The sequence below is a fragment of the Phyllobates terribilis genome, unplaced genomic scaffold, assembly GCF_046119375.1.
Source record: "Phyllobates terribilis strain yellow unplaced genomic scaffold, ASM4611937v1 Scaffold_5__5_contigs__length_657084704, whole genome shotgun sequence".
Taxonomy (NCBI): Eukaryota; Metazoa; Chordata; class Amphibia; order Anura; family Dendrobatidae; genus Phyllobates; species Phyllobates terribilis.
This window is the reverse complement of record NW_027362765.1, coordinates 465,228,939-465,253,316: the sequence shown is the minus strand read 5'-3', so window position 1 is coordinate 465,253,316 and position 24,378 is coordinate 465,228,939. Positions and strand designations below refer to the sequence as shown.

Genomic DNA, 24,378 nt, shown 5'->3' with positions numbered 1-24,378 from the left:
TGGAATAAGTGTAAATCAGGTTCTTTGTCTTGAAAACATATGAGAGTGAAGATGTAGTCAAGTGTAATAAACCCCCTCTGAGGCTTACAGAAACTAGGGCAGGGTAATAACTCTTCTGCCAATAATTTGTTTGAATAGTCTTGAATCTATGGATCATACAGCGCTCTGCTATATAAAATGTTCTACTAGATAATTTTACAATGTTATTCTTGTCTGGCGTAAAATGTGCACTCTGCAAACCGTAATATAGAGAACATTAATATTAAAATAAGTACGCCTCTTGCTTTCGTGCAGATTACAGCTCGGAGGCAATGGAAACATATTTACGATGAATTGGGTGGAAATCCAGGGAGCACCAGTGCTGCCACCTGCACTCGGAGGCATTACGAAAGGTAAGAATTGTGTTAGTTGCTTTGTGATGTAACATTAGATCTTGATGTTTATATGTGAAATCTGATAGTAAGTTATACTTGTATACTGATATTACCTGAAGTCATCCAAAGACATGGTTTCATAAATGCTAAAGGACCCTATACCCATGAGACTAATGTCATCTGAATCTGCCCATATCAATGGGTTTGGTCTACAATCTAATATGTCCAGGGCGAATGCCAATTGTATTGGTCTTCTGGAGATAAGCCACTGGCTGATATGTGTTCTCATAAAAAACACCGAACAAGTACTCTTGTGTATGGGAGAGTCGGCCTAGATGGCTGAATAATTGGCTTAACAATGCCATTTAATGTGTATGAGGGCCTTAAGATATGTCCTAAGTTAATTTAGCATCAACAGGTACTTGGTTATTAAGATAGTAGAAGATAAGATGGTCACAGAATTTTTTTTAAAAAAGTCAGCTGAATCCATTGGCAGGACCAACCAATCATCTAATGTTTTTGGTGTTCTCCCGACTCTCATCAAGCAAGTGAAGAAAAAGAGCCTACAATGCATGGGCTGCAGGACAATACATCTCAACTTTTTGGATGGTCATTGTGGGACATTTACAGTTATAAAAGGTGCAAATTCTCTATAGTTATAGTTGCTTTTTAACATAGACTGTTGGGGTTTCAGCTCTCAGGTAGCCCCTTGGATACGAACAGGCACAGGGATATTATATCAATATAGTATATTGTCCTTCATGAACTTTATAGTTCCAAAATGAATACAGCCTTTCTTCAGCACAAAGGAATAGCAAAACAGTCCTTTCTTCAACACAAATAAATAGCAAAACAGTCCTTCTTCTGAGTAAGGCAAGGTAAATTAAATGGTTTCACCAACTTGGTACCACAGGCACTTCTCATCCTCTGTCATAGACTGTCCACCTTGAATGTTTTTTCCCCAGCTTCAGCATGACACCACATTGCTGAGCTAACCCAGTTGCCTGTTATTAGGCCTATAAGGACTGGAGTATGGGAGCAATATATTGCATTGTAAATTCAACTTAGAATGGGAAATGTCTACCTGATGTGTCTGAGCCAAGGCGTTAAACGATTTTGTCCATATGCCTGGATAACTTTATGACAAGCTTGTAGATCAGTTGTGGTTAACCCGATATGTTATTTGGGCTGTACTTTACCATTTGAAGTGAAAGTTTGGAAGTTCTGCATTTCTTCTGGCTCTACCATTAACTATAATGTAGGATAAAGATTCACATTGAAGTTTTGATGGTTTAGATTGTTTCCTTGTTTGGACTTAGGTTTATTTTAGGACTACACTAAAGAAGTGAATGACCACAAAAGAGACAGAATAGATTTTATCAATACATACATGTAAAATATATTAAAATAGTGGGGAGCAGTACACAGAATAATAAGAAAATTCACTACAAACATATTCATAAGACATATGTGTGGGAGGGATGGACTCCTTGAGAAAGCCAAAGGCGAAACGTATGTTGGAATCCTGGGGTCCAGAATTATATGCTATTTTTCTCTTTTATGGTATGTTGCTTTTTGACTAAATTCAGTTTATCTATTTACCTATTAAGTACTTATACATTCATTAGTCTATTTGATATGTATCTATGCTATATCTCATTTTCTATATAACTAGTTTACTGATAATATAGCAATCTGACTAGCCTCTCCCACCCATACGTCTTATGAATACGTTTGTCATGATCTTTCTTATTTTTTCTGTGTACTGCTCCCCACTATTTTAATATATTGTAATTTTATGTATTAATAAAATGTATACTTTTTCCTATATTTTTATATGTCTCTTTTGTGCCATTCACTTCTTTGGTGTAGTCCTTATACTTTTTCGTGACTACCCACTTAGAATAAGCAATGGTGATATTTACTCACTTAGTTGTGTATTTTTAGGTTTAGATAAATAGGTTTTTTTAGCTATTCTAGTTCATTTTATATAAAGAAAATGATTAGAATGCAATTTTCATCTCGATGATCAGTGACTTTTGCCTTTTAATGATCATATTATGCAGTAAAGCTATAAAAGAACAGAAGCTTTTCATAAACATTTTATTTTTGTTGAATTGGGATATCAGATTTTGTATTCCTGGATGGAATCCCCCCCTTCTTCGTCTTCAGATTCAAGACATTTGGCAGTTGTTCTTATAATGTGCATTTTAATGCACAATGACTATTACATTTAATTACATACAGACCGAAAGGGTAATATTTCAGGATGTGAGAGAAAAAAAAAATCTAATGTAATGCAGGTACCTCTAGTACTGGAAGGATCCTGTTTCACAGCTTGAACACAGCTCTACAATTCATTGCAAATGTCATGTCCCTTTGAACATATATCTTCACTGTGTACACAGATATGTGCATGTCTTAAAATAGAAAAAAGTTTATTTTCCACAAAAATGTTTTGTTTTGTTTTTTTTTGCCTCATTTTCTCAGTTTCTCTCCTTGGAAAAATTATATGCCATACGGTTTAATTTACTTAAATGGTTCTGCAGACATGAGAAACAATTCCTTGGATGAGTAATGAAATAATTTCCTTAAATATGTAAGCGATTAAAGCATTCATCCAGCTTTAAGTAATAAAATGGCCCACATTGTAATTAATTGTAGTGAAAAAATGTAAGCGCGTTGTCTCTAATTTCCTAATTCTCTCCTGATCCTGTAAAGTACATTACAGGACTGTAAGACAGTACCGCGGTGCCACGATGTAAACAGTCTGCTGCTTGTATCTGACATTTTAATCAATCGACAATTTCTTAATGAAAATATAATTGCTTTGAACGGGTCATTAAAAGTAAATTAATGCCTGACCACATCCTCAGGAATAATAAGCATGTGACTTTTAAACCCTTAAAATTAGGATTTAAACAGATATCCATTTCTCCTTGACTGAAAACAGATGGAACATTGAAGAATGCAATAAAGACACAAGACACGTATTTAGAGTTTCGAAATGTGCCAAAATGGCAAATAAGTATTTGTGCCAGCGCAATGTTGACTGCATCGTAAATGAGATGGTATGTGCAGTAAAAAGTTAGCACCTATTACTTTTATATGTTGGTTTGTGTTGGGTTATCCTTCCTGCAGTATTTACATGAAATTGGTGGAACAACTTGAAATTGTAGATTCTTGCTCATTATATGATGGAGTTAAAAAGTAGAGATGAGTTGCGCTGACAATGTTCGAATTAGTCAAATTTTCCTGGCAAATCGATTCCCAGCAAATCTATTCTTTGTGAATTGAATGTCCTTTAGTATACTCTGAGGTCTTTCCAGACACCTCGGCATAATAAACTTAAGATGTAAAAAAAAAATACCTTACCACTCATATCCGCTGCTCACTAACCCTCAGATGGTCCTCCGCGAATCTTCTTACCACCTAGCATCACTGTGCTGCATCTTCACACTAGGCTGGGACTTCTGGGTGCGACTAGGTTGGGGATGACACTGGGCATGTCTACAGAGAACGTAAGAATGCTGTGTACGTCGTCGACATCACCACAACCTTACAACACGTAAATCCAGAGAAGTCCTCGGTCTAGTCGCAGCCAGAAGTCTTGGCATATTGTGAAGATGCACCACGTGATGGTGGTAAGTAGATGTGCCAAGGACTAGTGTTGAGTGAATTTGTTCTGCATTTCAAATTCGGGTTCATGTTCGGGGTTCCGGCTTGTTCGCGCCAAAAAATCAGCTCCGCCCACGAACATCCCTGATTTGCCGCGCTGTCACGCAGATGTTATTTGCTTGACAGTGCGGCAAATCAGAGATGTTCATGGGCGGAGCCGATTGTGTCTGTGAGATATTGATATGTAAGGATCTATAGTTAATAATTAAGGGTATGTTCCCTGTCATTGCCTAAAACAGTGCCGACTTTGTATAATAGCAGTACAGTACAGAGTGCTGATGGTTTGTGACAACCCAGCAAAATCTGTACCGGGAAAAGTGCAGACTGTGAGAGATGTGTTAATTGTAATTGGTCCTTAATTTAGTGGGTTCCACAGATACTTAAACATCTGTAATTATAGCATTTGCATTGTTATACTTTGGTATACAACCTAATATTTTCATTAGAACAAGCGGCAATGTCGGTTTTAACACCTATAAAGAGATATGCATTTGCTTTTCAAACGGATGGGTTGATGTAAATGACATTTTCTATGAACAAGTCATTTCTACCCTGTGTGAGCGTTGTGGAGGAGATGTCAATTTAGTGCTTCACTGCCAGTAGGTATTGCAATTTGTATAGGCTTCTGTCTCCTGCTGCGAGTCTGAACATTTCTTGTCTATGAGATATTAAATCACCAATGCAACATTCTGATTTATAGTTGCTATTACATTTTCTTTTGTTTGGTATGGTTCAGAAGATTTTTAAAAGCTGTTTTAAGGTTCTACTTTTTTGTCCTATGTATTGGTTTACTAAACAGGTTACATTCTGTCCCTTATCATTTGAAGACCAATGTGTATTATATATAAGTATACATTTCATCACGCTAATAGTTCTCATAGGTGGTAAAATGAAAGGAAATGTACATTTATGCTGCTGGCTTATGTTCAAGTTGTAAAAAGCAGGGAATTTTAAAGGGGTTGTCTCCAGTTTCGAAATGGGGAAAAATTGCAGTGTTTGTAAAAACAAGTAACTTTGCAATTTTTCCCTTTTTAAAAATTCTCAAGAACGGAGGGGTGTTTTAATTTTATAGGGTACAGCTGTCTTTGCAGTCTGAGTAGCCATTTACCTAAGCAAGTAGCATGTAGCGGAACCAAGATCTATGCTATAAAGCTTGCTCACGCTGCTCTAACAGCTTGAGTTTTCCTGTCCTTCCAAAACTGCCTGAGAAAGAGCTCAGCTCGGACCAGCAGCACGGCCATGCCACTGGTCCCAATTATCAATTTTAAAGATCGCATAACCCCAGCAAAGCTGGGAGGCTGGGAAGTATTGTGCTGCTGAAGTTGCATTTCGAGAACGCCACTTAAAGGGAATATGCCCGCAGGAGTACATGCAAAGTTTTTTACGCAACAGACGCTAGAGGGAAATGCGGTGGTGTTTTTCCTAAAGCGCCTTCTTTTCAGTTTTTCTTCTTCCAACATAATTTAATAAACTAAGATAGTAGTGGATAATGAGTGGAAGCTGCTTGAAAAATGGACCGGTCACTTCTTTGAGCCGCTTTACGGCTTTCAAAGTCTGAAGCAATTAAAAGAAGTTAGAAAAGATTAAACATATGCACAGCAAGTCGTTTTGACATTGCAGAGCGCATGTTCATTATTTTTTACGCTTTTTAGCACTTTTTTTCAGGTTTGTCCCAGACGAAATCCGCTTTAAAAAGACGGCGTGTGTACTTACCCTTAGAAATATTGAAAGAAGGCTTTTTAACTGTATTTCACCCCTGTTGATCCAGTTCAGACCGCAAAGTGATGAATCAGTGTCGAAAAAAGGATTGTTCAGTAAAATTACAATTTGATGCAACAACGTAAAATATAATGTATCTGTAAATGTAATGTTAGAAACTCTGTAAAAATTCTAAAGAAAAGCTGGAAGTGGTTAATGCCCATCATAGATTTTCTCCTTTGAGCTGTCATCATTCATGTCATCAGCCTAATCACTCCATTATCTAAATATGTCTTTTGTTGAGGCTTACATAATGAGATTCTTATTCCATTTAAGCATCATGCATCAACCAAGTGTGTAAAATCAAAAAAAGAGCTTTAACGTAACCCAAGTACTTAAGCATCTGACCTTTCAGCCATAAAGCAGTCACACATGCTTAACCAAACTATCTAGTTATTAGGAAATCCTCTGGAAAGGTCACTTACAAGCATTAGTTACTATTGAAGAAAGAAAGAGAAACTGATAAAAAATGTAACTCACCGTAGTTTGTACATTAATTTTTTGTCCTATTTAATTAAATTAGCAGTTGTAATATTTTATCTAAAATCTCAGGATTGAAACCGCACATTTAATTCTACAAAAAGGAACGCACAGAAAGAGATTTTATAGCCGTCAATAAAATAATAACTTAAAATCTAGAAATTATTACTCCTTGAATTTTTCTGCCACTCCTATGATCACGAGAGCAGATGCTTTGAGAATATATATACCTAGCTCTGATTAACATATTTGCTTATATAATATTGATTTTTTTTCATGTTTTTGGGAAGATTAAAAAAAGAAGGATATCTTCAAAATAACATAATAAAAAAAGGTTAGCATCAGTCTATGTAGATTAAAGAGGCTTGTTAAACACAGCATTAAAACAAATCTGTTTCAAAATCTACAACAGATGTTCACTGAAATTACTTTTATGGCAGAGACAAGGAAAATGAATAAAGTGTGTGTTATTGACATTGAACTATGTTTACGAAGTCGAGCTCCATCATGTAACGCTGCACACTGTCATGATGTCAGATAGGGACATTACCATGATTACCACTTGTAGTAGATCACGTATACATTGTGACATCAGACTTTTTTAAAGAGATACTGTACTAAGTGTTCTTTGACTTGTAAAAATTAATTCTAAAACAAAAGAGCGCCGTTCAACGGTATGGCAAGTTTTAACGTTTCCAGAATTTTGGTCACTTTTCAGTCTTTACTCTTTTCTTCCCATTTCCCCTGCTTACATCCAGTATGTCGCTAATTTTTAGGTCAACGGTAAAAATATGATTAACGACTAAAACAATAATATAATATGATTAATGGGTGAATTTTCGCTGACTTTTTATGTCTGCGCATGTTTACGTTGGAAAATAGTTGGAAATCTTTGTGCCATCTAAAGATTTTTCACATAATAATCGCCAGGAGCAAATAGTATATAATAAAGAAATAACTACTCCTCTTTTGCATTTTTCTTCCATTCCCATGAATGCCGCTGGTTATGCAGTAAAGACTTCCCATCCATCAGTCAACTGACCGCTGTAGCCAATCACTGGCCTTAGCAGTCATATATTGAGTCGAATGGTTGGCCGTAGTAGTTGAGACATCTTCACTGTAGAACTGTTGAGGACCACCAGAGCTGCATTGCTGAAGCAGTGGGGGATTAAAGGAGCACATAGGGGTTATTTCTTTATTTTAGAACATTCCTTACTCTTGGAAAGTGCCTGTAAAATCATAGAAAATCCATTTTAGCCTTTAAAAGACTTTATAAATTTAATGCAGTCTAGACTGTAATTAAACTGACTATAGTGTTTTTCAAAGAAATCACTGATAGGAGGTCTATAAATTATACCCCCATACTTATGACCTTATCTCAGACATATCCCATTCTGATTTTTTTAGTGCTCTATTACAGGATATCACTTAAAGGCACTGTATTTAGATAATATCCTATTGTCTAAAGTAAGAGAACTATTATATTCCATCTTGGAAATCTTCATAAAAAAATACAGTGATTGATCGATAAGTAACCAAATTCTTTGCCTTTTCCATAATATAACAAGGTGACAACTTTAGTTTAGTAACATAATACTGTAATGGAGAATTGTCAACGTGAAATGGTTTAGGATACCGCATCGAGCCCCATGTGTTCCCCATTTAAGTTTATAGGAATGACTCACTTGGGATTTCAGTAGCAATGGTATCAGATTTTATTTCTCGGAAACATCTGCAGATGAAACATTTTGGCTAAAGAATGTTTCTATACCCTCCCCTAACTGCTCATGAAGTAACATGTATCAATATTAAAATTGATATGTCGTCTATTGGTCTTATTATGTTCTCATTTTTCTGGCTTCTTTTAAAGCCCCCCTTTATTATTGCCGCAATAGGAAAAATTATCCAGAGCTGGAATCAGAAATATTACATAGTTACATAGGTTGAAAAAAAGACGAAGCTCAATCAAGTTCAACCTTTCTCCACCAATTATATATTATTTGTCACTAAATTATCTACATCCCCCAATGCCATTTGTTGTGAGAAAAGCATTACCCCATTTTTAAAAGCTGTTCTAGTGCCTGCCATTACTACCTTTTTCTGACTGCTCCAACTGTAAAGAACCCTTTCCTATTTAGCTGCCGGAATCACCTTTCTTCCACCCGTAGTGAGTGGATGCAAGATATATACTTGTAAAGCAGTAAATATATATTTATGCTGCTGTTAGAAATTTATTTTTCTATAGACAGACCCACCAGGATGAGGGCTTGACGAAAACCCAACCAGGACCCTCAAACACAGCTATAAATAGAGCCCAAAAACATGATGCCAGGCTTTCTACTTATTGTATATGACAATGGCAGATCTTTACAAGACAGTGGTGTTTTCGCTACAAGCAGTTTGGGCTGAAGGGAAAATAAAACTGTATCCCTTTATTAATTAAAGCCGAAAGGCCCTACATGTTTTTCCATATTAGAGGTCTTTGTTTCATTTCCTAAATATCCCTGATGTGCAAAACATGAAAATCATCTGTCTCACAAGATTATATTCTTCTGGTTCACTCTAAACATGTCTGTTAGGATCCAGCGAGACCCAAGAGCGTATCTTTAAACAATCTTTCATTCTTCGCTTGTTTTGATACAGAATAGAGGCTTTTAGATGATCTCCACTCTGTTTAGAGTCGCTCTATAAACAGTGACTTCATGTTTTAGGCATGTTCATCTGCTCACTTATTAAAATATATTAAATGTCATTCTCGCACACATGTCGACATATTGGAAGCAAAATGGGACATATTTATTAGTGCAATTATGCCTGTATTTTGATTTAACTGCATAAAAAAACGCCACATTTATGAATTTGAGGACAGTGTCGGGGGCTACGTGTGGCTCGGTACCTGCGACACAGCGAGAAATAAGATGCAAACTAAACTCCTTACTAGCATGTCACGTGGACTTCGAGTTTATATGCTTTCTACTGGAATGATGAATTACGCCTTTCCCAAATAATGTCCTTCCCTATACCCCAAATATGATGAAAATATTATTTCAGGGGCTCGTTTCAAATCTCAGTTATTGTAACTCCTAAGACAAACTTCATAACCAAAGTGATGACGGAAATATTTATTTTTCATTTCGATGGACTTTATGATGTCGCCCCTTATAAAACCATTACCTAATATATACCATATGATATTAGTCTCCTGGAAGCCAGGTTTGCTGTAAGGTATGTAACAGTTTTCTTATGGGGTTTTTCTAGGATCAACAAAAATTAAGCTACAGGCAATAAATGGACCAAAATATGAAAAAGACATTACTTGCCTAATAAATCCCCAGTGGTTTCAGAGCCACAACTCTAGTGCGGTCTACCAGTCTCTGCAGCAGTCACATGCTGTCTGTCCATGTGACCACAGAGGCCAATCACTGGCCTCAATGATCTGGTGCCATCCATCTATAGCTTGTTACTGAGGCCAATGATTGGCTGCAGTGGTCATGTGGGCAGACTGGACACGGAATCCTCTGGACAGAAGTCAGAGATTGGTGGATAGCACTAAAACAGGGGTTTCGTCAAATAAGTCATTTATTGCCTTTAAGGTTTTTTTTTCTTGTTGATCCCAGAAAACCCTTTTTAAAATCATTGTAACATAATTTAGAAAAAAAAAACAGTTATAAAAATTGACATTCATTAAGGCCCTGATTCATCCAAGTGTTTACGACAGAAATCAGGCGGTGTAACACAGTTTGAAAAATCGCAATAATATTTTCAAAACATTTCCAACATGAGTCTGAGTAAAAATTTTGCAACTTTTGGCATTTTCACGCCAGTTTCAACTAGCTCTACTAAAATGGGCAAAGCTGGGGCCGGGATGGGGCGTGGTAACCCCAGTTTATCGAATTCATGATGAGCCATGGTGAACCTTATGCCACAAGTCTTACTTCAGTCTTCGCCACTTTTAAGACGCGCATGATTCCAAAACACCCCCTCATCAAAACTGATTTGCAACGCCGGTCTTGGTAAATCGGGGCCTTCATGTTTTAGATACTTCTTACGCTGTAAGTTTTGAAAACTTTCTAGGAAAGATGATTTGATATAGAACAGAAAGTGTGGATTAAAATACATGGAAATTACACCAAATTTGCCCATTTTATTATTATTATTATTTATTATTATAGCGCCATTTATTCCATGGCACTTTACATGTGATAGGGATATACATAACAAAAGCATTTACATAATCTTAACAAAACGAGTCAGCGACTGGTACAGGAGGAGTGAGGACCCTGCCCGCGAGGGCTCACAGTCTACAAGGGATGGGTGAGGATACAGTAGGTGAGGGTAGAGCTGGTCGTGCAGTGGTGTTTACTGCAGGTTGTAGGCTTGTCGGAAGAGGTGGGTCTTCAGGTTCCTTTTGAAGGTTTCCACGGTCGGCGAGAGTCTGATATGTTGGGGTAGAGAGTTCCAGAGTAGGGGGGAAGCACGGGAGAAATCTTGTATACGATTGTGGGAGGAGGAGATAAGAGGGGAGTAGAGCAGGAGATCTTGTGAGGATCGGAGGTTGCGTGCAGGTAAGTACCGGGAGACTAGGTCACAGATGTATGGGGGAGACAGGTTGTCGATGGCTTTGTATGCCATGGTTAGAGTTTTGAACTGAATTCTCTGGGCAATAGGGAGCCAGTGAAGGGATTGACAGAGAGGAGAGGCCGGGGAATAGCGGGGGGACAGGTGGATTAGTCGAGCAGCAGAGTTTAGGATGGATTGGAGAGGTGCAAGAGTGTTGGAAGGGATGCCACGGAGCAGGAGGTTGCAGTAGTCGAGGCGGGATATGATGAGGGCATGCACTAGTGTTTTTGCAGAGTCTTTGCTGAGGAATGCACGGATCCGGGAGATGTTTTTGAGTTGGAGTCGGCAGGAGGTGGAAAGGGCTTGAATATGTGGCTTGAAGGAGAGATCAGAGTCCAGGGTTACCCCAAGGCAGCGAGCTTGTGGGACTGGGGAGAGTGAACAGCCATTGACGTTGATGGATAGGTCGGATGGGGGATGTGAATGAGAGGGTGGAAAGATGATGAACTCTGTTTTATCCATGTTGAGTTTTAGAAACCTGTCGGAGAAGAAGGATGAGATGGCGGACAGACATTGTGGGATTCTGGTTAGTAGGGAGGAGATATCGGGTCCAGAGAGGTAGATCTGTGTGTCGTCAGCATAGAGGTGATACTGAAAGCCGTGAGACTCTATGAGCTGTCCCAGGCCGAAGGTGTAGATGGAGAAGAGCAGAGGTCCTAGAACTGAACCTTGGGGGACACCGACAGATAGGGGGCGAGATGAGGAGGTGGTGCGTGAGTGGGAGACGCTGAATGTCCTGTCTGTTAAGTATGAGGAGATCCAAGATAGAGCCAAGTCCGTGATGCCAAGAGATGAGAGAATCTGGAGTAAGAGGGAATGGTCCACTGTGTCAAAGGCAGATGACAGGTCCAGAAGGAGGAGGATGGAGTAGTGTCGCTTGGATTTGGCATTTAGTAGGTCGTTGGTGACTTTGGTCAGGGCAGTTTCAGTCGAGTGATGCGGTCGGAAGCCAGATTGTAGACGGTCGAAGAGGGAGCAGGAGGAGAGGTGGGAGGACAGTTCAAGGTGGACATGTTGTTCTAGAAGTTTTGAGGCAAAGGGGAGGAGTGATATGGGGCGGTAGCTGGTCAGAGAGGAAGGGTCAAGGGAGGGCTTTTTGAGGATGGGTGTGATTGCGGCATGTTTGAAACATGAGGGGAAGACTCCGGTTGTTAGTGATAGATTGAAGAGGTGGGTTAGGGTTGGGATGAAGACTGAGGTGAGGTTAGTGATGAGGTGGGATGGGATTGGGTCAAGTTCGCAGGTGGTGAGGTGTGATTTGGAGAGTAAAGAGGAGACTTGACCTTCTGTAATGGTGGAGAAGTGGGGTTTGGAGGAGGAGGGTTGAGTAGATATGAGGAGGGGTTGAGACAATTTCAAGTAGCCTAAGGCTGTGTGCCCACGATGTGTTTTTAATGCGTTTCTGCAGCGTTTTTGCAGCTGCGGAAACGCTGCAGAAACGCATTAAAAACGCATGGTAGTAATGTTCCCCAATGATAATCCACATGTGCTGTGCACATGCTGCGGAAATTTCCGCTGCGGATTATCATTGCGGATAAAAACGCAGCACTACCAATTATTTTGCGGAAGTGCTGCGTCTTCGCCGCCATTGACTTGCATTAGACCACATGGATTACGCATCACTGAATATGTAGATGCGTAATCCAAGCGTTCTAATGTGCGGATGGTACCCAGGTGTAGATGAGAGGAGAGTCTCATCCACACCCATGTACCATTAAAAAATCTGTAAAAAAAGAATAAAATAAAAAATAAATGTATACTTACCTTCTGGCAGCCCGCGCTGTGCTCCTGCTTGCTTCCCGGCACTTTGCAGTGGATTGAAGGACCTGCGCTGACGTCAGAGTCATGTGACGGGTCACGCGACGCTGACGTCGGCAGGTCTTTCAATCCACTGCTGCCGGGACCGAGCGAAGCGAGACAGCGCGGGCCATCGGGTCACACTATATAAATCCATGCAGTTTGCATGGATTTATATAGTGTGACCTAGTTGTCACAAGCACTTTCCAAGTGATGCTAATCGCTTGGAAAGCGCTTGTCAATCCTCATGCGGAAGTGTCAGTGGTTAACGCTCCATTTCCGCATGTCCCTGGCAGGAAAACGCATGTACAATCCGCATGTACAATCCGCATGCGTTTTTTTCTGCCAGGGAGATGCAGAAACGCTCAGGAAAAAATCCTGAGCATTTCTGCATCGTGGGCACATAGCCTAAATCTAGCTCGGTAATAATAAATATCCCCCATGTTGTGCGCTATCCTACTAATTCTACTAGCTGGTTGTTCAGAACATTACCCCTTATGCTCTGAATATGGCAATGTTCACACGTTGGGTTTTTGCTGTGTTTTTTTCTGCAGGCAAAACCTGTAGTAAAGAAGCTGCTTACAAAAAGCAGGTTTTGCTGCGTTTTTATCAGATACATTTGTCTCTTGTGCATGATGAAAGCTAAAAACATGATTCAACTTCTTGAGGTTTTTGCACCAAAAATGCAGCAAAACCTGATTCCTGCATTTTTTGCTGCTTTTTTGCACTTACTCATTGCTTTTTATGGGTGAAAAAATGCTGCAAAAATGCTGAAAGTAGTGACATGCTGCAGTTTTCAAAAATGCAGCAGTTTTCCAATTCAGTCAGGAAAAAAAAACTATTACAATTTTAAAATTAAAAATTAGCATAAAATACAGCAAAAACGCAATGTATGAACATAGCCTCGGATGGTACAACGACTGCTCTCTGGTGATCGGTTCAATACTGAATTTAATTTTTGGTTATGGAAACATCATGGAACTTCACATTAGCAGAAAATTTATAAAGAGAGGTTACTCATCTATCTTATGTAGAATTTACTAGTTGAATTGCTGTTGAAAAGTGGAGTTTTCCTTTAAGTCATTATTTTTAAATGGTCCATTACAAAAAAGGTGCCACCTACACAAGTATATTATATGCTAAAGAGGAAACACTGGTTTTATTATGCATTCCAAAACTTCAGGCAGAAACAAGATCTGAATTGCAGAAAAACAAGGTTGTAATTTGTAACTTTCAAAATTACCATAAAGAAAAGAAATACATCACCCAGACAGAAATGTGATGCTGTAGCCTGATATATTTTCCACACATCCTGACTAGTTTGCCTCAGCAAAACATGCCTGTATGGGCCGCTGTGAGCGCGCGTCATGGAACCCTGACTACATTCATGTCCTGGAAAGTTGTACAAGACTAAGAGCAAATGCAACAAATCTATCTGCTCAATTTATTCTACTGGAGCATTCAATGACCCTGTTGTCTGGTGATGTTCAGACGCAGGATTCATAATATACATTAGCTTAGACATAACAGTGGTATGCCATGACATAACACCAGATCTGTGTCACACATGGAATCTTTCATCTAACTTTACCATTACAGATCGAAGAATTTAAAGGGGAGTGTTACAGTACATGTCTACTTCTGATGGGATCTATACCAATATCTACATAAAAATATATACTTGATTATTTCTGGATGCCGACAGTAGTTCTACACTCACGTCAGACATGTGACCAACCAACTTAGGTGTAACCTCTTTTACTGTAGATTTTAATGCATACCTGTCTCGTTCATATAAATTTTGCCTTCCTGCCCTCATCAACCTCATAAAAGTTATAACTGCTTTTGGTGCAGATATCAGTCCAGAAATAATGTCTCCCGGAACTGTCCTGATACTCATTCTCTGTGACTTGCCATTACCTATTCTTGATTAGGCAGTTTCTCTTTATCAGCATTCTGCCAGCATTATAAGTGCAAGAGCTTCCTTTCTTTCACTTCCCACCATGCATAGTGCCTGACATTATTCAATGGCTTGCCTGGCCCGAACCTAAATCCCTCCTTTCTGGCATGCCTTTGGCAGATTGATAGATAGAAGAATTGGAGCAGGGAGACCAAAGACTTGCCTATACTTCCTGTAATCCATCTTGCTTCTAGAGACAGATTACACTTGACAACAGGCAGAACAAGGAAGACAGAAAGGGAGACGCCTAAAACCAGCATTTTGCAGTGATTTTTTAGGGTTAAGAAATGTAATTTTTTAATTGCAGATGACTTATTTAGTACAAAATGAGATGAGAAGTTCTACAGAGACCATATAACTGTAAAGCAGTGTGCAATCATAATAATGGAAAAATAACTTGTGCTCCGTACATAATAGCGTATGGCTTCCACTGTTTATGAATCCAGGATGACTTTAATGGATTCATTATGGATCCTCTTTAAATCCTGATTGATCCCATTAATTTATATTGAGATCTATCAAGTTTCACCATTAGTAAACAATAGAAACACAAGGGTACGGAGACAAGTGGTGGTGTTTTCTACACCCTCATTCAGAAAACATTTTTCTTTTAACGTTCAATCCCACTTGAAAAAAATACACCTTATTTCCTACATATTTTCCTGTTTTTAAAAACTTGAGTCTTTATGAATTTGAAGGTGTTCAGAACCAGATACAGTACAGACCAAAAGTTTGGACACACCTTCTCATTTAAAGATTTTTCTGTATTTTCATCACTGTGAAAATTGTACATTCACACTGAAGGCATCAAAACTATGAATTAACACATGTGGAATTATATACTTAACAAAAAAGTGTGAAACAACTGAAAATATGTCTTATATTCTAGGTTCTTCAAAGTAGCCACCTTTTGCTTTGATGACTGCTTTGCACACTCTTGGCATTCTCTTGATGAGCTTCAAGAGGTAGTCACCAGAAATGGTTTTCACTTCACAGGTGTGCCTTGTCAGGTTTAATAAGTGGGATTTCTTGCCTTCTAAATGGGGTTGGGACCATCAGTTGTGTTGTGCTTAAGTCTGGTGGATACACAGCTGATAGTCCTACGGAATAGACTGATAGCTGCTTTTTTCTTGCCATAATACAAATTCTAAGTAAAGAAAAATGAGTGGCCATCATTACTTTAAGAAATGAAGGTCAGTCAGTGCGAAAAATTGGGAAAACTTTGAAAGTCTCCCCAAGTGCAGTTGCAAAAACTATCAAGCGCTACAAAGAAACTGGCTCACATGAGGACCGCCACAGGAAAAGAAGACCTCTGCTTCTGAGGATAAGTTTATCCGAGTCACCAACCTCAGATATCACAGGTTAACAGCAGCTCAGATTAGAGACCTGGTCAATGACACACAGAGATCTAGCAGCAGTCACATCTCTTCAACAACTGTTAAGAGGAGACTTTGTGCAGCAGGCTTTCATGGTAAAATAGCTGCTAGGAAACCACTGCTAAGGATAGGCAACAAGCAGAAGAGACTTGTTTGGGCTAAAGAACACAAGGAATGGACATTAGACCAGTGGAAATCTGTGCTTTGGTCTGATGAGTCCAAATTTGAGATCTTTGGCTCCAACCACCGTGTCTTTGTGCGCTGCAGAAAAGGTGAACGGATGGACTCTACATGCCTGGTTCCCACCGTGAAGCATGGAGGAGGAGGTGTGGTGGTGTGGGGGTGCTTTGCTGGTGACACTGTTTGGGATTTATTCAAAATTGAAGGCATACTGAACCAGAATGGCTACCACAGCATCTTGCAGCGGCATGCTATTCCATCCGGTTTGCGTTTAGTTGGACCATCATTTATTTTTCAACAGGACAATGACCCCAAACACACCTCCAGGCTGTGTAAAAGCTATTTGACCAAGAAGGAGAGTGATGGGGTGCTACGCCAGATGACCTGGCCTCCACAGTCACCAGACCTGAACCCAATCGAGATGGTTTGGGGTGAGCTGGACCGCAGAGTGAAGGCAAAAGGGCCAACAAGTGCTAAGCATCTCTGGGAACTCCTTCAAGATTGTTGGAAGACCATTTCCGGTGACTACCTCTTGAAGCTCATCAAGAGAATGCCAAGAGTGTGCAAAGCAGTCATCAAAGCAAAATGTGTCTACTTTGAAGAACCTAGAATATAAGACATATTTTCAGTTGTTTCACACTTTTTTGTTAAGTATATAATTCCACATGTGTTAATTCATAGTTTTGATGCTTTCAGTGTGAATGTACAATTTTCATAGTCATGAAAATAAAGAAAAATATTTAAATGAGAAGGTGTGTCCAAACTTTTGGTCTGTACTGTACATCTTGTTCAACTTTTTAAATCTTTAATTTTTAAATACAATTAATATGTTCATATTTTACATGGCCTAAATGTTGCTTTTCTCCTGAATCTGACAATGTTTTTTTATTTTAAAGTCTTCATTCCTGAGATATGGTCTTCTTTTCCTTGGGAATCTGGTCTTGTTAGCCAAGGGGGCGTGATTTTCATGAATATACCCAGAAATAAGAGGTTATAATCACGCCCACTTGGATAACAAGACTAGATTTACATAAAAGGAAGGTGGGGCCATATCTCAGGAACGGAGAGGCTCAGGAACAAATGAAAAACAACGCCAGATTCAGGAGAACAGCGGCATTTACACCAGGTAAGAAAATGAAATATTTATGGCAAGTTATAGGTCCTATTTAAAAAAAAAAGTGCATTAATAGACTAATATTGATTTGCTTCTTTAGGTGGTATACCGTTAAACAATTAGCAGTTGCTTTACTCTAACACCTCTGGCAGTGAGTACTGAAAAAAAGTTTATGTAGAGTCTTTACTTTTAAGACATAAGGTTTATTGTCCCCGAGGCTTCACTATTAACACTGAGTAACTCTACTCTCTTGCATACCATTACACAATGAGCTTTACAATTATGGGAGTATCAGATGCTTCAACAAAGCATCTATTGAAAATAAGGAACCAAGTGAAGAAAAGATACAAAACTCAGATGACAGGAACATGTGATTAATATACATTAGAATCATGACATACGTTCAGCAGATAGGATCAGTTATGTTCTGGATTCTAACTTTTCACATTCCCCCATGTTCCTGTTTATAGTGTATGTGACACACAGATATTTGATGCCTAGGATCTGGTTGGAGCTCCTCTGAGGTCCTACTATCCCTGTAAAAAACTTTTTCGAGGTCGAAATAATAACAGTTCTTTAGTAGTTAAACTATATTTCATGGGTTCCTCTATAGCAGTAAGCGGTGATATATGTGTCTCCATACTATCATCCAGATTAAACAATAATGACGATTAGGGTAGACGGTTCATCTAGGATTAGACATAAGGACCTGTTTTTGATTTTTTTTTCTAGAAAAGGCACCATGTCTGCCCATGGGCTGTGTCTTGTTTTACATTTCATGACCATTCAAGTAAAATGGCTGAGCTGTAACACCAGACACGACCCATGAACAGACGTAGTGTTGGTTTAGGGGAGAAAAAAATGCAAATCTTTTTTCTGATCCGGGACGATACCTTTAAAATAGTTGCTTTGAAAACTGCTCAAAGTAGAGTGAAGTAATAAAAGATGTGACACGCACCTTCCCAACCCCCCTCTACTCCAATTCCAAAGCTTCCCAGGCTCTCCCCAGGACTCTATTGTACACATCCTGTTGGTCCTGGACCACTGCAGCCAATCACTGGCCTCAATGGTGACCACATCACAGTCACAGCTAGCGATTGGCTGAGGGGTCATCTGTCTATCCACATGGCTTGGAAGTACAGTGTATAGTTAAAAGAAACCTATTATGACACCGATGTGGTGGAATCTGACAGCTTTGAGTCATAGAGGCGTGTACGGAGTGGCTACAGTCACTGCTCAGGATATAGTGAGTGGCGACTGTAAGCACACCCCATCACTTTGACAGCTCGATCTGCCAAACTCTTTATAGAACTAGTAGTCAATCAAAGTGGCAGGACGTGCTTACAGCCGCCTTTCACAATGCTGTGAGCAATGACTGTAGGCGGCCAGGGTATGACTGAAAGCCGGCCTCCTGGGAGGAATAAGGTTCATTTTATCCCAGTAGCTGTGCTTTCAGTACGCCAGCCGGACAGCATTGTAATGCTATTAACCTGCAGATTAACCCTATAGCTACAGGTTAATAGCATTTGGGGACATGACACGTTCCCTTTAAAAATAACAGTGGTGGGAGTTTAGTAACGTGAGCATTAGGGATGAGTGGACCCGTGGAAATTCGGGTTCTGGTACTTGACCCAAACTTTATTCCAAAGTTTCGTTCGGGTACCAGAACTGTACCTGAACTTGAACCAGAACCCGAACCTCATTGAAAACAATGGGGACCCGGACTTTGGAGCCTTTCTCTCTCCTCCCAGACTCCCCCCCCCCAGAACTCCAAACATTAAGTGTTTGGCGATTAGCACCAGACAGTCAGTGTCCGGTACGAACACTGGATTTTTAAATTCAGGTTCTCTCATGTCTAGTGAGCATTGCTCATTTTGTAGATTGTGAAATAATTTTATTATTTTACACCATTTGAAACTGTTTAATAAAAAATGTAAGTGGACAAACCCCTCTAAAACGATATTATCCACTTTGTGTTCATATGTAGTATTTATAGTATGGTAGTTTTGGGGTCAATACCAAATTTCTTGAAGAACTACAATTTTCAGCGCAAGCTAGATGTCATCCGATCCACTTGCTAGTAATGGGATGGCATTCCACAGTGTGTTACAAAGACAAATATAGTGACAATGTTACATCTGATATCAGGGCTTAAGGGATTGCTTGGTGAATCATTTGGTAACATCTACTACATAAAAGCAGCGTACACAGATACGTGACCTCCAGATGACTCCTGTTTAATAAGATATTAAAGAGCTTTCGTCTTGAGAGTCCTGCCCAAATGTTTCCCAGTTGTTTTGCAAGAATAACACATCTTCTAACCAGAAACCAGTTGAGCAGGTTGTGTGGATATATCAAAGGTGCAAACAGCCGATAATTTATGTGGTCAGGTATCCCTGCTGGAATAAAGTTACACAGTGGTATTATTACTATTGTGACTTGACTATGGAAGGACCACATTGCATGTCATCACCCGTTAACTCAATGCTAGATCTGATTTGCAACAGAGAAAGTCTAATTGAGTTGTAGCGATGCCCAGATGGATCTCAGGGTTTCAATAAGAGTCAAGATCAAGGTCCAGATCATCAAGACTCCTGATCTCAAACATTTCCTAGTTCAATACTTACAATCTGTGGGTATGTTGTGAGTACAGGGCATTGTCTATTTATTGGCACCCCCAGAGTGAGTAGGTTTTGTTCGCCATTACTACATACATACAGATAGGGTTATGTATGAAGCCTGGTCGGGCTGAAGATGCATGTGACGCATCTGCAGGTAGATTTTGCAGTAGTTTTCTAACTTCACACCTTCTTTTTTTTACTAGTTTTGCAAAATGAAATTAATCACTCAGCGTAGATACAGTGGGAGTTGACAACTAAGACCAAGACCGAAATTAGGTAATTTTTTAATGTAGGAAGGAACTGAAATAGTAAAAATTCGGTTTGTAGGCTGTTTATACAAAGGTGCTACACCTCATTTACCTGAGTAATTTTCCTAACACATGTCAATATTTGCTGACGAAAAGCACTTCTTTCCAAATCATACAGTGTGGGAGCTATTGTACATTTCTCCATAAGAGTAATTCACAAAGAAATAGTCATTGCACCACAGGGCCAAGACATCAACGGCATAAAACACTTTGAATAGTTGCAAACTTTTTTGCACAGCTTGAGTTTTGTCATTTTCACGCCAATTTGAAGCAGCTTTGAAAAATGGGCATAGATGGGGAGAATATGGGGTAGGACAAGGAGTGGCTCAACCCGCCTATCAAATCCAACAAAAGCTGCATTGTTATGTCACGTGACCGCTGCAGCCAATCAGCGACTGCTGTTGTGCTGCTGCACTCTCGGTTCCTTTGGATGAATGTTGTACAAGCGGAAGAAGTGAGAGGGTAACAGCACAATAGCGACCGCTGATCAACGCCCGGGCTCACTTGGTGTAGCAATGACACCTGGAGTTGACATTTCTGGAACACTGCTAGTAAGAAAGGTGAGTATATATGCGTGATTTGCTGAATTTGAATCTTTGCCTATTCGATCGTCTTTAATAAATATATCTCGAGCCATGGTGACTTAATGGATGAACACTCTGTAGGAAGATCAATCTTGTGCAGCCTAGATAGGTCCACCAGGGTCTTCTCAGCCGTTATCTTGATTGTATCAAGCCATCAGGTTGCTGGTCTTCCTCTTCGCCTTGTTCCTTCTATTCTTCCGACCATGATGTCCTTCTCCAGTGATTGCTCTCTTCATATGATGTGTCCAAAGTAGGCAACTCGTAGCTTGGTGATCCTTTCTTCGAGTGACATGTCTGGCTTGATTTGTTCCAAAATTGATTTGTTTGTTCTTCTTGCCATCCATGGTATTGGTAACATCCTTTACCAGCTCCACATTTCGAAGACGTTGATTCTTCTTCTGTCTTGTTTCTTTCTCGTCCAGGTTTCGTATCCATATGTCACTACAGAAAAGAACCATATGGATGTTAAACCTGGATATATATATTTATATACAGTACAGACCAAAAGTTTGGACACACCTTCTCATTTAAAGATTTTTCTGTATTTTCATGACTATGAAAATTGAACATTCACACTGAAGGCATCAAAACTATGAATTAACACATGTGGAATTATATACTTAACAAAAAAAGTGTGAAACAACTGAAAATATGTCTTATATTCTAGGTTCTTCAAAGTAGCCACCTTTTGCTTTGATGACTGCTTTGCACACTCTTGGCATTCTCTTGATGAGCTTCAAGAGGTAGTCACCGGAAATGGTCTTCCAACAATCTTGAAGGAGTTCCCAGAGATGCTTAGCACTTGTTGGCCCTTTTGCCTTCACTCTGCAGTCCAGCTCACCCCAAACCATCTCGATTGGGTTCAGGTCTGGTGACTGTGGAGGCCAGGTCATCTGGCGTAGCACCCTATCACTCTCCTTATTGGTAAAAAAAATAGCCCTTACACAGCCTGGAGGTGTGTTTGGGGTCATTGTTCTGTTGAAAAATAAATGATGGTCCAACTAAACGCAAACCGGATGGAATAGCATGCCGCTGCAAGATGCTGTGGTAGCCATGCTGGTTCAGTATGCCTTCAATTTTGAATAAATCCCCAACAGTGTCACCAGCAAAGCACCCCCACACCTTCACACCTCCTCCTCCATGCTTCACGGTGGGAACTAGGCATGTAGAGTCCATCCGTTCACCTTTTCTGCGTCGCACAAAGACACGGTGGTTGGAACCAAAAATCTCAAATTTGGACTCATCGGACTAAAGCACAGATTTCCACTGGTCTAATGTCCATCCTTTGTGTTTTTTAGCCCAAATAAGTCTCTTCTGCTTGTTGCCTGTCCTTAGCAGTGGTTTCCTAGCAGCTATTTTACCATGAAGGCCTGCTGCACAAAGTCTCCTCTTAATAGTTGTTGAAGAGATGTGTCTGCTGCTAGAACTCTGTGTGACATTGACCTGGTCTCTAATCTGAGCTGCTGTTAACCTGCGATTTCTGAGGCTGGTGACTCAGATAAACTTATCCCCAGAAGCAGAGGTGACTCTTGGTCTTCCTTTCCTGGGGCGGTCCTCATGTGAGCCAGTTTCTTTGTAGCGCTTGATGGTTTTTGCAACTGCACTTGGGGACACTTTCAAAGTTTTCCCAATTTTTCGCACTGACAGACCTTCATTTCTTAAAGTAATGATGGCCACTAGTTTTTCTTTACTTAGCTGCTTTTTTCTTGCCATAATACAAATTCTAACAGTCTATTCAGTAGGACTATCAGCTGTGTATCAACCAGCCTTCTGCACAACACAACTGATGGTCCCAACCCCATTTATAAGACAAGAAATCCCACTTATTAAACCTGACAGGGCACACCTGTGAAGTGAAAACCATTTCCGGTGACTACCTCTTGAAGCTCATCAAGAGAATGCCAAGAGTGTGCAAAGCAGTCATCAAAGCAAAAGGTGGCTACTTTGAAGAACCTAGAATATACGACATATTTTCAGTTGTTTCACACTTTTTTGTAAGTATATAATTCCACATGTGTTAATTCGTAGTTTTGATGCCTTCAGTGTGAATGTACAAAAATCTTTAAATGAGAATGTGTCCAAACTTTTGGTCTGTACTGTATATATGTGTGTGTATATATATATATATATATATATATATATATATATATATATATATATATATATATATAGCTCCTATGGTGTATTACTGTGAAGGACATGTGTATGATCTTGCTATCAAATAAGATGTCCTGATTTCCTGAAAATAACCTTTTCTTAATACAGTGATTTTGATTGAGAAAGGAATGATGTCCCTTGAGAGTTTTACAATTTGCAAATGTAAAATTGTCCTCCTCCGTCTTTCCTAGACCCACTGGCAGGAGTCCAGATTACTTACTGTAATAGATGTGTGACCTTTGCTGAAGCTTTGCATTGGATTTTCATAAATTCAGTTGGAAAAAAACTAAAACCTGTGTTCTCCCCACACCTTTATTTAATTTCAGAGCAGTGTCTGAAACGCGTTTCTATGTAGATGAATTGCAGCAGGAGCCGCAGCAACTTCAGCTGGGGGCAAAAATACATTTCCCAAGTATTAATATGAAAACATAACTATTGATATGTGAAATGACGAGGCGAATATTAGTTCGCTCTACTCTTATTGATTAAACCATGTCTCAGCTTCAAACAGGCGGCAAAGAAAAGAAGCCACATTCATTTAAGTAGAAGCTTTGTCGTCAGAGAAGAATACTAAACCACCCACTGTTTCCAGGGTTCTTTTTTTTTTTTTTCCTTATCCCCTTCTCTAATGTTAATCTTAAATTATAAAGGAAAATAAAAGGAAATGACAGCTGTATCTGGACAGATTATTTTCTTTATAACATATGACTGTACTGCGGTTGTATTAGTCACTTCATAGGTCGGATTTGCAATTTATGAATCTTAATACCGGCTTTTTGATACGAGCTTCAAACATGACATTATCCTTTCTGAAAAAAAAAACTGATCACTTTGCAGAACTTATTAGAGCCCAGAGAGAATACTTTATCAAGGCTTCTCAGATACATTAAGGCTGACGGACGTGTATTTCTAGCAGATGAAATATGAATTCCTTTGCGAACAAAACCGTTAAAGAAATCTTTCAATTATTTCCTCTGTAACAATCCCCAAATAATCCAGAAGGTTTTTTTTTATTCTTCTAAATTGCTGGGTGAACCAGTATGTGGTACTGGAAACGTACAGGAATGATCAAATACTTGTGTAATTTTTCTACATGAAGGATCGATTATCTCAAATTGTTGATGATCGGGTATCAGGTATTGTAGACGAATGAATAAAGAATTGTCTTCATCCCTCGAGATTGATGGAGTCTTCTACAATTGCTAAACAAAGGATTAGACTGTATGTGTAATAGGAGGATAGCATAAATAGTTAAATATACATTTTTTTTCAGTCTATATTAATTGTGCAGTAGAATAATTGACAAATCAACAAGATTTGTGAAAAAAAATTATTTGGTTCTTTGTCACCATCTGCTGGTCATGGCTAATA

At 39.3% G+C, this 24,378-nt stretch overlaps 1 protein-coding gene across 2 annotated transcripts in view; it reads left to right on the top strand.

Annotated features, from left to right (window-relative positions):
- ARID5B (AT-rich interaction domain 5B) overlaps positions 1–24,378 on the top strand; it is a 383,355-nt gene that overhangs the window by 291,668 nt on the left and 67,309 nt on the right. For both annotated transcript variants that reach the window (XM_073685411.1, XM_073685412.1), the window contains one exon: positions 295–392. In XM_073685411.1, coding sequence (XP_073541512.1) covers positions 295–392 — 98 coding nt within the window. The remainder of the gene's footprint in view (positions 1–294; positions 393–24,378) is intronic.